This window comes from Macrobrachium nipponense, chromosome 9, assembly GCF_015104395.2.
Source record: "Macrobrachium nipponense isolate FS-2020 chromosome 9, ASM1510439v2, whole genome shotgun sequence".
NCBI lineage: Eukaryota > Metazoa > Arthropoda > Malacostraca > Decapoda > Palaemonidae > Macrobrachium > Macrobrachium nipponense.
The window spans coordinates 11803521-11818529 of NC_061110.1; the positions used below are offsets into that span (position 1 = coordinate 11803521).

Here is a 15009-nt window from a genome sequence, read left to right on the forward strand (position 1 = left end):
GATTAAGAGCAATTTGTTACTATACAGATTTTGAAATAAATGGTTTGTTTGTGAAGTGTTTGTAACTTGAAAAACTAGAGGATTATCTTATATCATTATGGAATAACTAGAGAATTATTATCATTATTATTAATAATGAAAAATACGTAGCAATTATGTAAACCTAGCATTGTGACACGGACTCTATACAGAAAATTAAAATGTGAAAAAGGAAAAAATAATAATAGTACCAATAATTATAATAATTAATCACAATGATGTTTCAACGATTTGTCCTACTACAGATTTTCTCTACAATTCAGAGGCCTGTGGGAGGGGCAACCAAAACATATTTCTAATCCAGGTGAAAGAAAAAATGAATTACAAAAAAAAATGAGGCATTAATCTGACGGCAGAGTCCAGTTCCACTATTTTCCTAGTTTTCATTGGCTATAGAAGATTCACATCAACCGTGCATTTGAAGTCTAGGCCAGTCCCTTACGATGCTCCTGATTGGCTGTTGATAAGCCACTCACAGAGTCACAGGGCTAGAAACTCATTCTCTCTCGAGAGTTCACGTAGGCAGGATGTATGTTCCACCTCTCCTGAAAGAAGTATACCTCAGGAGAGGTGGAACATAGATCCTACCCATGTGAACTCTCTCGAGAGACTGAGAGTTTCCAGCCCTGTGATTGGCTTATCAGCAGCCAATCAGGAGCGTCGTAAGGGACTGGCCTAGACATGAAATGCATGGTTGATGTGAATCTACTATAGACAGCCGCACTGAGATGCCATTTCCATCGACCATCTGATGAGAAACAGATAAGAAACTGATTCATGTATACTTGTGGAGGGCCACCCAGGGGTGAGAGGGTCACCCAGTCCATCGTAGGTCGTTCCTCTCTGCATCCCTGATCCAGGAATCCAGAAGGAGTTGGGGTACACGTCCGCAGGACTCGTACCTGTGGCAGCCACGTCGTTCGGGTCCGAGAAGAGTATGATACCTGTCGCGTTCCTCTCTTGTGCGATGGTCACCTATTTATATTTATATATATATATATATATATATATATATATATATATATATATATATATATTATATATATATATTATATGAATTAACAGGACCCAATTTCAACAGGATAGCTACCGGACAATGAGGACTAGCTGATAGTCCACGGAGGAAACTTGTAACTTTTTTGTTTTGTTAATAAAAATCTCTGTTAGATACCATCCTGTTTAAATGAGGTCCTGTTATTAAAATGCATATGTATACTTACAATTTATATATTACTATAATATATATATAGATATATATATATATATATAATATAATAATATACCATCCTGTAAGTTTATTAGTTGTCATAAATTAGTCTAACGAGCTGCTAAGACATCTTTAGTACCATCCACATATCATGTTAGTCCTATGTCTTATAGGAAGCAAATGGATTAGATTAGTTTGCAGTGAAACTCTGAACTACGTAGCCAGTAATTGATTGATTGAGTGCTATACACTGGCATCACGAATTAGTTCAAGGGATAGTGGATGAAGTCAAGTATGTTACATTATTTAGTTTGATATAATTTTACTGTATTTTTGAGGTTATGAAAACAAGCGAATATTAAGTCAAAATTATGGTCATACGACTACAAACATGCAGGAACCAAAGTGACCTTGTTCCCTCTGAAGATCTTTCCAAAGCGAGCGATGACCAGGTGTCCTGCGACGTCAATCCCAAGTTCCTCCAATTTGTCGAAGTCCTCTATAGTTGCGTAGTTTACGTAGATGAGGCCAGTTCCCGGCTTCGTTTTGATGTCACCTTCAGGGATTCAAGACGTTGAGACAGTTTTCATAATAATAATTATATAAGATTGGTTCGAGATGAACAGAAATATGGAAATGTCCTATACTCAAAAACATGGATATGTATGTAAGTACGTATAAATGCATGTAGGTTTGTCCTAGTGTGAGGATACCCATGGCAAAATTATTAGTTTAACCAGAACACTGAGCTGATTACCAGCTCTCCTAGGGCTGCTGGCCCGAAGGATTAGACACTTTCACGTGGCTAAGAATCAAATGGTTACCTAATAAGCAACGGGACCTACAGCTTATTGTGCGATCCGAAGCACCTTATATCGAGAAATGAATTTCTAATCACCAGAAACATATTCCTCAGGTTTAACGTTGGCAGAGCAGTGCATCGAACTCGGGACTACCGAATCTGGAGGCGAGTGCGTAACCCACTCGTCCAACGAGAAACTATTGGAAGCTAGTAGTACTCACCTTTCTGTTTGTAGAATATAATAGAATATAGAGTTTAGACCAAAGGACAAGCCTTAGGAACTATGACCTCATACTTAGGTCGCAGTGCTGAAACAGAAACTGAGAATAAAATAGTTTGAAAGGTGTGACTGGAGGAAAACCTCAAAGCAGTTGCACTATGTAACAATTGTTAGGGAGAGGGTTGAGGAAAGTAGAAGATGGAAGAAAGAGAATATGAACGGAGGTACAGCCAAAGGGAATAAAAGGGAATAATGTATGCATGTATAAACTATATGTATCTCTGTTCTAGTGTGAGGTTACTCATTGCAATATGCTACCCTTATTTCTGTTTGTGATGAATTTATATCTATTCAACGTGGAATATAGATATATCTCATTATATTTATGAAAAAATCGTGAAATTTAGATGCTGGTTATCGCAGTCACTATGAATTTTCTTAAAAAAACTCAGAAACATGAGGACTGAAAAATAAAATTCTGATCTATGCAATAAATTACCACTAATATACAATAGTGTTCTTGTCACAGTTACTTCAGCTCATTATCATCATTATAACCATAATTATCTTCACAACATCCTAACATCAGATTCTCCTTTTCATGGTAAGACGTGAAATGTCCCTATAGTAGATTCACATCACCTGTGCATCTGATGCCTAGGCCAGTCCCTTACGACGCTCCTGATTGGCTGTTGATACGCCAATCACAGGGCTGGAAACTCTCAGTCTCTCTCGAGAGTTCACATAGGCAGGATGTATGTTCCACCTCTCCTGAGGGATACTTTTGAAAGACGTATCCCTCAGGAGAGGTGGAACATGGTACATCCTGCCTATGTGAACTCTCTCGAGAGAGATTAAAAGTTTCCAGCCCTGTAACTGGCTTATCAACAGCCAATCAGGAGCGTCATAAGGGATTGGCCTAGACATCAGATGCACAGGTAATGTGAATCTACTATAGTAGTATCTTGAAGGTTACGACTATCTGTGTCAATCAGTCTGACCAAGTACTACTTTTATAGTACTTAAAGATGGGCCGTTCTTATTTTCCACTCCAGTTCATACCCACTCATTAACTGCAAACTTAGGAAAAGTCAGTTACCTGGTGGACTGTAGGCGGCATAAGAGTGGATGAACTCCGGATCCCCGTCGTCCTTATGCAAAACTTCTTCTTTAAATCTGCTCGTGAACACGACTTTGTCTGAGCCATCGTGAATTGTGATCTGGAAGATTTAAAAGAAATATGAGAAAGCCAACCAGTCATCAAGTTTATCACTGGACTGATTAGAAGCTTTAACTGTCAATCTCAATTAGTTCTCTGACAAAACAGTTACCCACCAAGTTAGGGTTCGACTGATTGGGGTAGCTGAGGAGCACGTCGTATGGGACAAGTTCGGACGAGTCGAAACCTGATTCGACGAACCTCTGCTGGATCATCCTGGCCAGTTCGTTGTCTCTCTCCGTCCCTGCTAGTATAGGTCTGCTGGACAGCTCTCTGGAATGGAGTTATCAGGAGTATGAAGTCATACATAAAAAGTATATCTTAGTAGTTTTACCAGACCACTGAGCTGATTAACACCTCTCCTAGGGCTGGCCCGAAGGATTTGATATTTTTACACAGCTAGGAACCAATTGGTTACCTAGCAACAGGACCTACAGCTTCTTGTGGGAGTGTCGTAAGGAACTGGCCTAGACAGCAAACGCACGGCTGATGTGAATCTACTATAGGCACAGTATTTCTGTAATCCAGGCCATCAGCACTTCCTAGGTCAGCAATGGACAGGCTGTAGGTACCACTTTGAACCACTGTGGTAGCAGTCCTTAATAAAGGAACTGGCCTTACACCAATGGACTATAAACTTCCACTAGGGGCTCCTCAGTCTTGGAATATGGAGCATTAGTAACAGACAACTGCCACAGCTGTGTCCGACTATAGTAGATTCACATCAACCTTGCATCTGATGTCTAGGCCCGTTCCTTACTACACTCCTGATTGGCTGTTGATAAGCCAATCACTTGGCCTGGAATTTACTCTCAGTTTCTCTCGAGAGAGTTCGCATAGGCAGGATGTATGTTCCACCTCTCCTGAGGGATACTTTTGAAAGACGTATCCTCAGGAGAGGTGAAACATATTTCCTGCCCATGTGAACTCTCTCGAGAGACTGGGATTTTCCAGCCCTGTGATTGGCTTGATCTCTAGTAGGAACACTCACTAACCATTTATAGTAGATTCACATCAGCCGTGCATTTGATGTCTAGGCCCGTCCCTTACTACGCTCCTGATTGGCTGTTGATAAACCAATCGCAGGGCTAGAAACTCTCAGTCTCTCTCGAGGGTTCACATAGGCAGGATGTATGTACCACCTGTTTTGAAAGACGTGTCCCTCAGGAGAGGTGGAATATACATCCTGCCTTTGAGAACTCTCTCGAGAGGTTGAGAGTTTCCAGCCCTGTCATTGGCTTATCAACAGCCAATCAGGAGCGTCATAAGGGACTGGCCTAGACATCAAATGCATGGTTGATGTGAATCTATACTATAGTACCGAACACTCACTAACATTCAGTTGTGCCGGAGTTCTGAACTTACTTCAAGTTATTCCTCAGGTTGGTGGTGTTGATGAGGTCGAGTATGTCCTTGTTCAAGTGCTGTTCGGATTCCCATCTGTCCTCGACCAGTTTCTGAAGCTGGCTCCTCTCCTCGACCTCGTAGCCTCCCTGGGAGTCGCATCTCCTGGAGGGTCGAAAAAAAAAAAGGGTTTACAGAAGGCCAACAGAATTAATGCATTTGGTTTAATAAAACCGTTCTGATTAACCGTCTTCTCTCAGTAATAAAATAAAGAGATGAATGTGAAAATGTTCACCCATCCCAAAACCTACCGGTGTCCCCCTAGATTATTTCCAGAAAAATCTGGTCACCGTTCTCTCTCTCTCTCTCTCTCTCTCTCTCTCTCTCTCTCTCTCTCTCTCTCTCTCCAGCAAAACAATGTAAACCAATCTACCCTTTGGACGAAAGTTTGTAACTGGGTACAGTTTCTGGAACATAAAATTTAGGTCAAAGGCCAAGCGCTGGGACCTTGGAGTTCATTCAGCGCTGGAGGGGAAACAGACTAGAATGGTTTGAAAGGTGAAAATATGAGCGGAAGTATACAGTAATAGGAATGAAAGGGGTTGCAGCTCAGGGCCGAAGGGACGCTACAAAGAACTATTAATAATGCCTACAGCGCACCGCGTGAGGTGCACTGACGGCACTGAGCAATATACTTACTTCACTCGAAGATGGGCAGCTTCAGGCAGCTTCGAACTGCTGCTGCTGCTGGTGCGCTGACCGATGAAGATTCCTAGAAGCAGACTCAAGATGGCGGCTACGGCAACGAACCCCAGGTCAGATTTCATGGCGAACATCTGGAAAGAAGAAGAAGAAGAAAACATGTATTGCATACGGAAGTTTATCAATTTCTTGGACTCCACAACCCTCCCCGAACCCCTTCCCGCCACCAACCATCTTCCATGGAATGCGCACAAGATAGATCTAGGATTATTTGTTTGTTTGTTTGTATGGTGCTTTTACGTTGCATGGAACCAGTGGTTATTCAGCAACGGGGCCAACGGCTTTACGTGACTTCCGAACCACGTCGAGAGTGAACTTCTCTCACCAGAAATGATCTAGGATTAGACTAAGCCTAATGGCAGTGCTAAACAAACTTTTTTCCTCTCTCTCTCTCTCTCTCTCTCTCTCTCTCTCTCTCTCTTTAGTCTAAAAGCCCGCTGGGTGTAATGACAATAGAGGTCTAAAAGATTTCATCTTGAACAAGACGTAAAAACTGAAGCAATTTAAGTTAACAGAATGCGGCCAGGTAGGAAAACTCACTGAAATGTCAAAAGCATATCGAGAGCGGCAGTAGTTGACAGATTAAAGTCTCTGTTTATTCTGTATCTAACCCAGAAACCTGGCCAGTACACACACACAAATAATATATATATAATACATATATATATATATATATATATATATATATATATATATATATATATATATATATATATATATGTATATCCTCCTTCACAACTGCGAGACCATAAATAAAATAGGTTTCACTGTATAAAATAATAGCTAACTAAGAAAAATTCTCAGCCATTCATATTTTCCATTTTGAAAATGATTTCAAGTTATCTGAATTATAAGCATATGGTCTTAAACACCGCTTGCTCTTAATTTATTACTGACAGCCATTATGCTAAGTTACAAAAATGAGCTGATATTAAGTGGGGCAGAATACAGTTTTGATCTTCTATGTCAATCTAGTTCTTAAACCGGTTCAACAAGAGCTCGTGCTTTAGTTTAAAAAAACAAAAACGCACCTAATTCGTTAAAATCTGGCACGAGATGATAAATATTAGTTAAATTAAACACGGAAATAATCCCCAAAGCACATGGGCCTATGACTTTCACTTTCCTTTAAAGATGAATTAGCATATACGTAAACAGATACAGGTTACAGTTAATATTTGTCATCACAATTCAAAAGAAAACCTATTTGTAAAACTGAAATCTATCTCACTTTTTGAACAGAAGCTCCACAACAGTCAGTAATTACTCAGTGATCACTAAACCGCTCCCTGTAACTGTAACTGCACGAGGGGCTTTGAAAACGGCCGGCAGAACGTCACCAGCAAGCACTAAAAAGTGCTTGCTTCCTTCAAGAAAGGTTCTAAGAGAATGACCTACGTATAGGGCCGGCTAGGAGTGTTATCACAACTACCCCTCCCACCCACTCCCCCCCGCCCCCCCCCCCCCGCCCAAGTCCTATCCACTGCTCATCCCACCCACATCCCAACAAAAAAAAAAAAAAAAAAAAAAAAAACCTACGTCACCCCGAGAACCACGAAATCAGGAGTTAATGGTATACCTTTGGTTTCCACTTGTTTGTCCAAATGCAGGAAGCACTGTGGCTCAGTAGACATAACATTGCTTGAGTGGCATTAATTCGCTGAATAAATTACCGGCTGCCTTTGCAGTTTACCGGTTGAGAACTTGATGGACAGTGGTGCTATACGCATCGTTTACCACCTGTGTATAATGTATGTGGTATGTAGGAAGGCATGGAGAGAGGGAGACTCAATAAGCCGTTCATCTTTTTAAGATTTATTCTACTTTTTTGGCTTTCAAACATAGACTGTTCCCATTTCTTAGTAACAGGAACAGTAACATTTCGATACATCACACCCTGGTTGAAATTAAGGCGCTCGGACGCGAGCGAAAACTGCAGACATCTTGTGCTTGCACCTTGGCTCCGAACAGCTTGGTGCTACATTGCTATGCGCAAGCATTTTCCTTCATTCAGTCGGCAGTTGTATATATACTGCATTTAGTCAAAGTAAAACTGTATAATTGATTTATATTCATACATATATCGACTTCGTATAATTTCTATTTAGTCCGAACGCCATCCTTATGAAGATAGTTTTCACAGGTGGATTCAGGTTCTCTCTCTCTCTCTCTCTCTCTCTCTCTCTCTCTCTCTCTCTCTCTCTCTCTCTCTCTCTCTCTCTCTCTCTCTCTCTCTCTCTCTCTCTCTCTCTCTCTCTCTCTCTCTCTCTCTACGCCTAGACTGATGCTAAAACTGACAGAGGTCAATTTACAACAATCAGTAAAGGAAAGAACATTCGTTCTTGAAATAAAGTGATTCAGTATAAATCTGAAAGCGCTGGTGCATCACGTCTCTATTTTGCTATAGGCCTAACCTACGCTAAAACAGATAACTATTACTCTAGTACAGAGTAATTAAAACAATAGTTCGTCCGAATAATAGTCTACAGTTTACACCATAATTAATAATAGCTCTAGCTGATCACGCATCTTTTTATTAGACTATGTAAATGATATTGCAATCGGATGCGAAGGCACGGTTAGACTTAAAGCAGAAACCGGGACTATCGTTCACGCGTAGCAACACAGGACCGCATTCAGCGAGCTGAAGCCAGTTTCGTCTTGGCCTCCCCACCCCCCACCCCCTTGCCCAAAACAAAGGTTCGCCGGAACTTCCAACAGACCTTGTCGGTTTGTTGCAAGAGCCAATTACGAGTCGTAAACAGAAGCAAGAGTCAACAAGGTCAATGACTGACTTTCCCGGAGAGAGAATAGTTATCGAACATGCTTTCTTTTCCCATGTTTAGTACGAGTTACGACTCACAAGGGCAAAGATTATTGCACTACTATATACTATATATTAAGGGCAACTGGATATGTTTTTCTCAGACATTAGTTAATTGAAAAAAAAGAGATTCTGGACCTGGTAACAATTATTGTTTAAAATTATTTGTTATTATTTTCATTATTCAGAATAGTAGGACTAATTCATTTTTCAATTAGTAAGGCTTTGCCAATGGTTTAATTGATTGGAAATGGGGTTTAAAAGAGAGAGAGAGAGAGAGAGAGAGAGAGAGAGAGAGAGAGAGAGAGAGAGAGAGAGAGTAGTTCAGTGCCCTCAACTCGGTCGTGATGAAAATATGCAATAAGTTCGATAAAATAACAGCAAGAGCAAGCCGGTTTTTTTTTCTTTTTTTGACAAGGCAGGAGTTGCACAATTATATGTTCGTGTTAGAGACTGACGCAGTAATATATGGAATTTAGGAATCAAGTTCTATTGGCTTTTGTCGAGCACATTGCAGCATATATTGATATCGAAAATTTTTAAAGTCCAACAGGGTGAAACTGCACACGAATGTGTAAGTCTAGTATGGAGTAAAATCGTATAAAGACATGAATTATTGCATTACAATGAAACTATATATAATAGATGAATGAAAATTAGTATTTCGGAAGTTCCATGCTTAAATAAAATGCTATATTGGTTACTTTTCCATATGGTGGGCCTGAAATCAACCAGCAACATCAGCCTAGGGGAGCCAAAACATTAGACCGATCGACACAATGAACGTACGTCAGAGATTTTTGAATTTGATAAAGTTTTACTTCATACCCATTATCTTTCACACTGTTTATTGCACTATTTACACTGGTATTGAATTCCCTTGTTTTCTTCCCAATTATAAATGTCTTTAGCTCTATCTAATACCACATCAAGATTGTTCAGTTTATAACCCTTGACAACTACCCCTTTCTGCTACAAGTACAGGAAGTTCCAGAAGTAAAGCGACAAATTTCAGAATTGATCGTATTTCTTTAGAAACTCCGGGGGATGCTAGTTAGTATATTTTACTCCAATTATTGTCATCCTCTTTATCTAACAATACGTATCAGTGATTAACTGTAGAAGCACAGAAAGTATTTGTCCGGTGAATGATCAATGTTTGTTCAATAATTGTTTATTCAAAAAAAAAAAAAAAAAAAACGAATTTCCCCATAGAAACATCTGTGGCTCTCAATGAGTGGCAGCAGGAACCGAGTGCATAAGCATTGGCCTAATATGATTTGCAAATTAACTTTCTACTTTTATAGCGTTATATCGAAAGTTATTATGATTTCTATTGATAAAGCACAAAGAAGTTTAGTATCTGATTACATGAAATATAAATAAGACACAAGTTGATGTAAAAAAAAAAGAAAAAGAAATCCAAGTTATATGCGCGTTTAGCATTGGCTACGTGGTTAGGCCTATTCAGAAATCAAGGAAATATATTTTCTAGCTTGTTAGTTAATAATTTCATCTAATTCCTCAATTGTGCAAATTTTTGCTTGTAGAATTGCGTTCAGGGTCGTATCAAACAATTATTTTCGTAGGTTTCCACCCTTTTTTTTCCAGTGCATAAGTGAGACTATTTTTGTTCATACGATCCGGAGTGTGAATATACTTGGCGAGCATTATTTTAATTCGAGTATCTTCTGTTATGCTCTCTCTCTCTCTCTCTCTCTCTCTCTCTCTCTCTCAGGCCCTTTTTATCTAGTCAGGAATACCCAGAGGCCTGTTTTAAGAATCGAGCACTAGGCCTATTGGTCATGCTCGGGTGCTTCTATATATATACATATATATATATATATATATATATATATATATATATATATAGATATATATTTATCGCAAAAAAATCATAAAATTTAAGTTATACAATAATGCTTGACTGGATCGAACTGATTACTGGTTGCCCGAGGAAATATGAATTTGGGTGATATCACTCCCTTATGATACGCCCACTTACACACATTCAGTCTTAAATTTCATGGTTGGAATGATTAGAAGAATTGTGGTAAAAGGTTGAAGTGAAAAAGGTGGAGTTAGGTTAGTGGGTATAGGTAGTGGTAGAGGGTGAGGCGGGGTTGTTGGGGTCTATTGTCTCCCTACTTAACCAGGTGGTGATTTTAGGGTGTTCTGGTAGCTTGCGACCGTCTTTCTTATTTTTTATTTAGCGAGTCTGTTTCCTAGGTGCAAGGACAGGTCCTGGTGTCGGTCCTAATGGTTCTACTTTTCCCTAAATAACAGACAGTGGCCCTGCATTGTAAGCCTTGCTATGCCCGGAACTAGGCCTAGTCACCTGAAGGTAGCAGCAGTTAGAGGCTAGAGCCTTTCTCGAAGATGGTATTTTATGCTCGGACCTAGAAGCTAAAATCAGAACTACCAACCACACCCAACTTCTCTATTGAATGTAGGTGCATTCATGGTTGATTATGTTTAATGTCGCGGAGATTTTCCTTTTACATTCTATTGATACTTGCATGGTTTTATGCATCTCCTAATAATTGATAATACACTATGATATTAAATGTTTGTTTCCACATTGTTCGAAATATACATTGGTAACGTTGGTAATCCTGTGTTGAACGAGAATTTCAAATTGTTTCGTTTCTATAGTTTGAAGTAATTACTATACATTAAAATAACAACTTAATTAAAACATTAAAGTAATTTTTTCTTTATGATTGCTATTAAAATATCATACAGATTTGATCATTTGGCTGCATTCATATGTTACCTTTATTTTGCTTGATAGAGCTTTCACTGTAGAAAAAAAATTAATTTTTCAGCTAAGAGTTGTAGTTGCCAGTTAGAGAATTTCGAACGAAATCCTCTGAAAATTGTCGCTTCAGTTTTGGAACTTACTGTACCATCAGAATTAGTGACGTTTCTAAACTATCTATTACCAAGTATTGTCACTGCATATCTGCTTGACTTTAACTCTCCCAATTTCATTTTTTAAACAGAGGCAGTGCCATGTTATTAGCTTTGATAACCAGCGCTTCCCAGGTTAAACAAAATTCAGATTTTTCAGGGCTAGTCTTATATATTATTCTAGTTTGGCTTTAGGGGATTTTAGGGTCTGTATTAATGTGAAGGTTCCCTATTAAAAAAAAACCCTGCACATTTACTTCTCCTCGTCTCTGCTCACTCTTCTATTCTGGCTCATCGACTTTAAATGTAGTTTTTTTTTTTTCTCATGAGTGGGATATGGGCTCCTACCGAACTTCATATATCTCATGACTGTTTTCTTTTCCTCTCCTTGTACAGTAAGTTCCAGAAGTGAAGCGATAAATTTCAGAATTGATCTTACTTCTATGAAAACTTGTGGGGTTGCCAGTTAGTATATTTATTCCAATTATTGTCATCCTCTTTATCTGATAATACGTATCAGTGATTAACTATAGAAGCACAGAAAGTATTTCCCCAGTGAATGATCAATGTTAGTTCAATAATTGTTTAGTAAAAGAAAGAAAAAATTTCGCCATAGAAACATCTGCGCTCTCAATGTGTGATATCAAGTGTTCACCATTGAGTGGCAGCAGGAACCGAGTGCATAAGCATTGGCCTAATATGATTTGTAAATTAACTTTCTACTTTTATAGCGTTATATCGAAAGTTATTGACTCCTTTTGATTAAATTAAATATAGTAGATAAGACTCAAGTTGGTGTAAAAAAAAAATTAAATCCAAGTTATATGCGCTTTAGCATTGGCTATACATGGTTAGGCCTATTCAAGAATCAAGGAAATATATTTTCCAGCTTGTTAGTTAATAATTTCATCGAATTCCTCAATTGTACAAATTTTTGCATGTGAGGGAATTGCGTTCAGGGTTCGCCATCAAAACAAAGTAATTTTTCGTAAGGTTCCACCTTTTTTTTTTGCAGTGCATGAGTGAGACTATTCTTGTCCATACGATCCGGAGTGTGAATATACTTGACGAGCATTATTTTAATTCAAGTATCTCTTGTTATGCTCTCTCTCTCTCTCTCTCTCTCTCTCTCTCTCTCTCTCAGGACCTTTTCATCTAGTCAGGAATAACCAGAGGCCTGTTTTAAGAATCGAGCACTAGGCCTATTGGTCATGCCCGGGTGCTTCTTTATATATATATATATATATATATATATATATATATATATATATATATATATATATACAGTAGTACCTCGTATTTCGAACTTAATCCTTTCCAGAAGGCTGTTCGAAGTACGATTTGTTCGAAATATGGAACAAATATCCCCATAAGAAATAAAAGGAATCGGGATAATTCGTTCCAGCCAGCCCAAAAAGTCCCCCTTTTCACATTTTTTCTATTATTAATGTGTTCAAAAGTTAAATCAAGAGTGTAAAGTAATGAAACAGTACGTTATATGAATTAAAATTTTCTAAATTTTATTTTTTCCCTGTACGATTTACGAACTGTTTGGTAAAAATGGCGCCAGCCGGCTGGGGAATGGAGGGAGGAGAGACGGGAACCCTCTTGAGCAAACCGCATTGATTGCAGTAAGCAAAGGTTGATAACAAAACACATTTTATTCATATTAGGTACAAAGATAATAATATTAAAGGAATCGATAGTGTGTGTGTGTCCGATTGTGTCTGAGAGAGAGAGAGAGAGAGAGAGAGAGATTCTTACGTGCACGAAATAGATTAATTATGCCACAATACATCAACTTACTGTTGGCAAACGGCAAACTTTTAAAACAAACGTGAGGATTTTACAAACAACTAAGTAATAAGTCAAGAATGCAAGAAAAGGAAAGAGAAATCGAGGCATGCAGAAGCTGAAAGCGGCGCCAGTTTGTTTATTACAGAGCTGAATTACTTTTACAGTCGTAAAAAGCAATTATCACTAGATTGGTATTTTACCGTAACAAAAATAAAAGTGATTTGGGCAGATCAAGTGTAAGTGAAACAAATGGGGGAATAATCATCCCAGATCAGCTAATAAGTCAATGGTAGTCAGAGCCGTTCTTCTCTCTCTCTCTCTCTCTTCAGCGCACCGAACACTGACTCGAGCAAGCTTTTTTTTTTTTTTTTTTTACCGTGTTGCATTTGTTTTCATGTTTTATCATTATGTTAAATTTATTGTGAAATATCATTTTTTTATGTAAATTGGTACTGCTTTTACGCACATATTATAGTAAAGATTTTACTGTCACATCTCTCCTCAACAATACCACGACGCACGATAACTTAAAATCATTCATTCATTATTCCTGAAAATATAAACGCTACCTCCCTCTACAATCAAGTTGGCTGTGTATCACCGCAATGACGAATGGTTTTGTTAATCATTTGTGCTAAGTTTTATTGTGAAAAACTTTGTTCTTTCATTTACTATTTTGATAATATTGTAACTCAAGATCCAAAGAGCATAGGAGGTCCTGTCAGCGCTGACCCAAAATAAGCTTCTGCCAGGTCGAGAGCGTGACGTCACCTCAACTTCGCCTTAGGCTACCACGAGGAAGGTCCTTTATTAATTCAATGGACAACAGCAAATACTATACGTGTTTGCGGATGCTCTACATCTAGTTAAGCTTTTTAGAAATAATTCTCTTGACCATGGATTCATATTGCCGGATGGTACAGTTGCCTCAAAGTGTTCCTTTACCCCATCCCTTTCTGTTTCATGATAATGGTCTGGTAACACAGCAATGAAGCCTGTTTGTCTTGTAACGACGGATGTGGATGCCAATGTTCATATTTTCTAATCACTACTGTAGACAATATGTTAATGATATACGAATAATAGTTCACATTACCAGTGAACTGAGTCGATGTTAAACAAATAGAAAAATAGTATAGTAGCAGAGCAATAAAAACAGCAATGGTAAAAATCATATTCAGTCCTTATTAACCATAATCGTCAACCTTTGTTCCATCCAGGTGTGGCTGTGCAGGCGCTTGCTGGGTGGGATCCTACTTTTGTTCATGGTAGATCATTATTAGGTGTCAATTTCAGAACGTTATTTGAATAGAAATACGCTTTGGATTTGCACAATCCATCTATTTATAAAGTAATGAAATTATAAACCGCAAATACCAAGACCTATATATATAATTTCATAAAGGCAACTATGATAGGCATTGACAGGTTAAGATATGAAAGGCTTTTGGGGGAAAATTATAGACCACCAGATGTATAAAGGAACTAATGTATCAAGTGTGTTGTCACTCATACTTGTTTTTTATTCGAGCCACTTCTCACCAGAGTAGCCTAGATGGAAATTTCTCTGGCCGGTATTTAACTCGAGTCATACGAGTAACAACACACCTTAACTACCCTGATGGTCCTTATATACCAACCCAAGAGTGGATAAAAAGGAATAGTTTGCAGTCGTTATGAGTTTTCATTTCAGTCTTTCGTCTTGTGGGATTCGTGACTGGATTTCTTGTCGCTTCAGTCTCGAATTTGTCGACTATTTATGATCCCGTGGATTTGTCAGTTCAATGAATTCAAGAAACATTTTGCTATTTTTGCGTCCTTGTCCATTAATTTTATTTTTTATTTTTAATAAAATTTTAATTGTAACTGAAATTTGATTAGT

The 15009-nt window shown here is 38.4% G+C and overlaps 1 protein-coding gene across 5 annotated transcripts in view; it reads right to left on the minus strand.

The window, feature by feature from the left end:
• Positions 1–15009, minus strand: part of LOC135218254 (N-acetylated-alpha-linked acidic dipeptidase 2-like) — a 54075-nt gene that overhangs the window by 11529 nt on the left and 27537 nt on the right. The window contains exons 1-7 of one of the 5 annotated variants that reach the window (XM_064254421.1): positions 6825–6994; positions 5531–5667; positions 4853–4996; positions 3604–3760; positions 3368–3488; positions 1657–1802; positions 825–1014 (exon numbers count right to left, since the gene is read on the minus strand). The exons of 2 other annotated variants lie outside the window; for them this stretch is intronic. In XM_064254421.1, coding sequence (XP_064110491.1) covers positions 825–1014; positions 1657–1802; positions 3368–3488; positions 3604–3760; positions 4853–4996; positions 5531–5667 — 895 coding nt within the window. In that variant the 5' untranslated portion in view covers positions 6825–6994. Of the gene's footprint in view, positions 1–824; positions 1015–1656; positions 1803–3367; positions 3489–3603; positions 3761–4852; positions 4997–5530; positions 5668–6824; positions 6995–15009 lie in introns of those variants that run through there. 2 more of the 5 variants (XM_064254424.1, XM_064254422.1) reach the window with 2 other exon arrangements.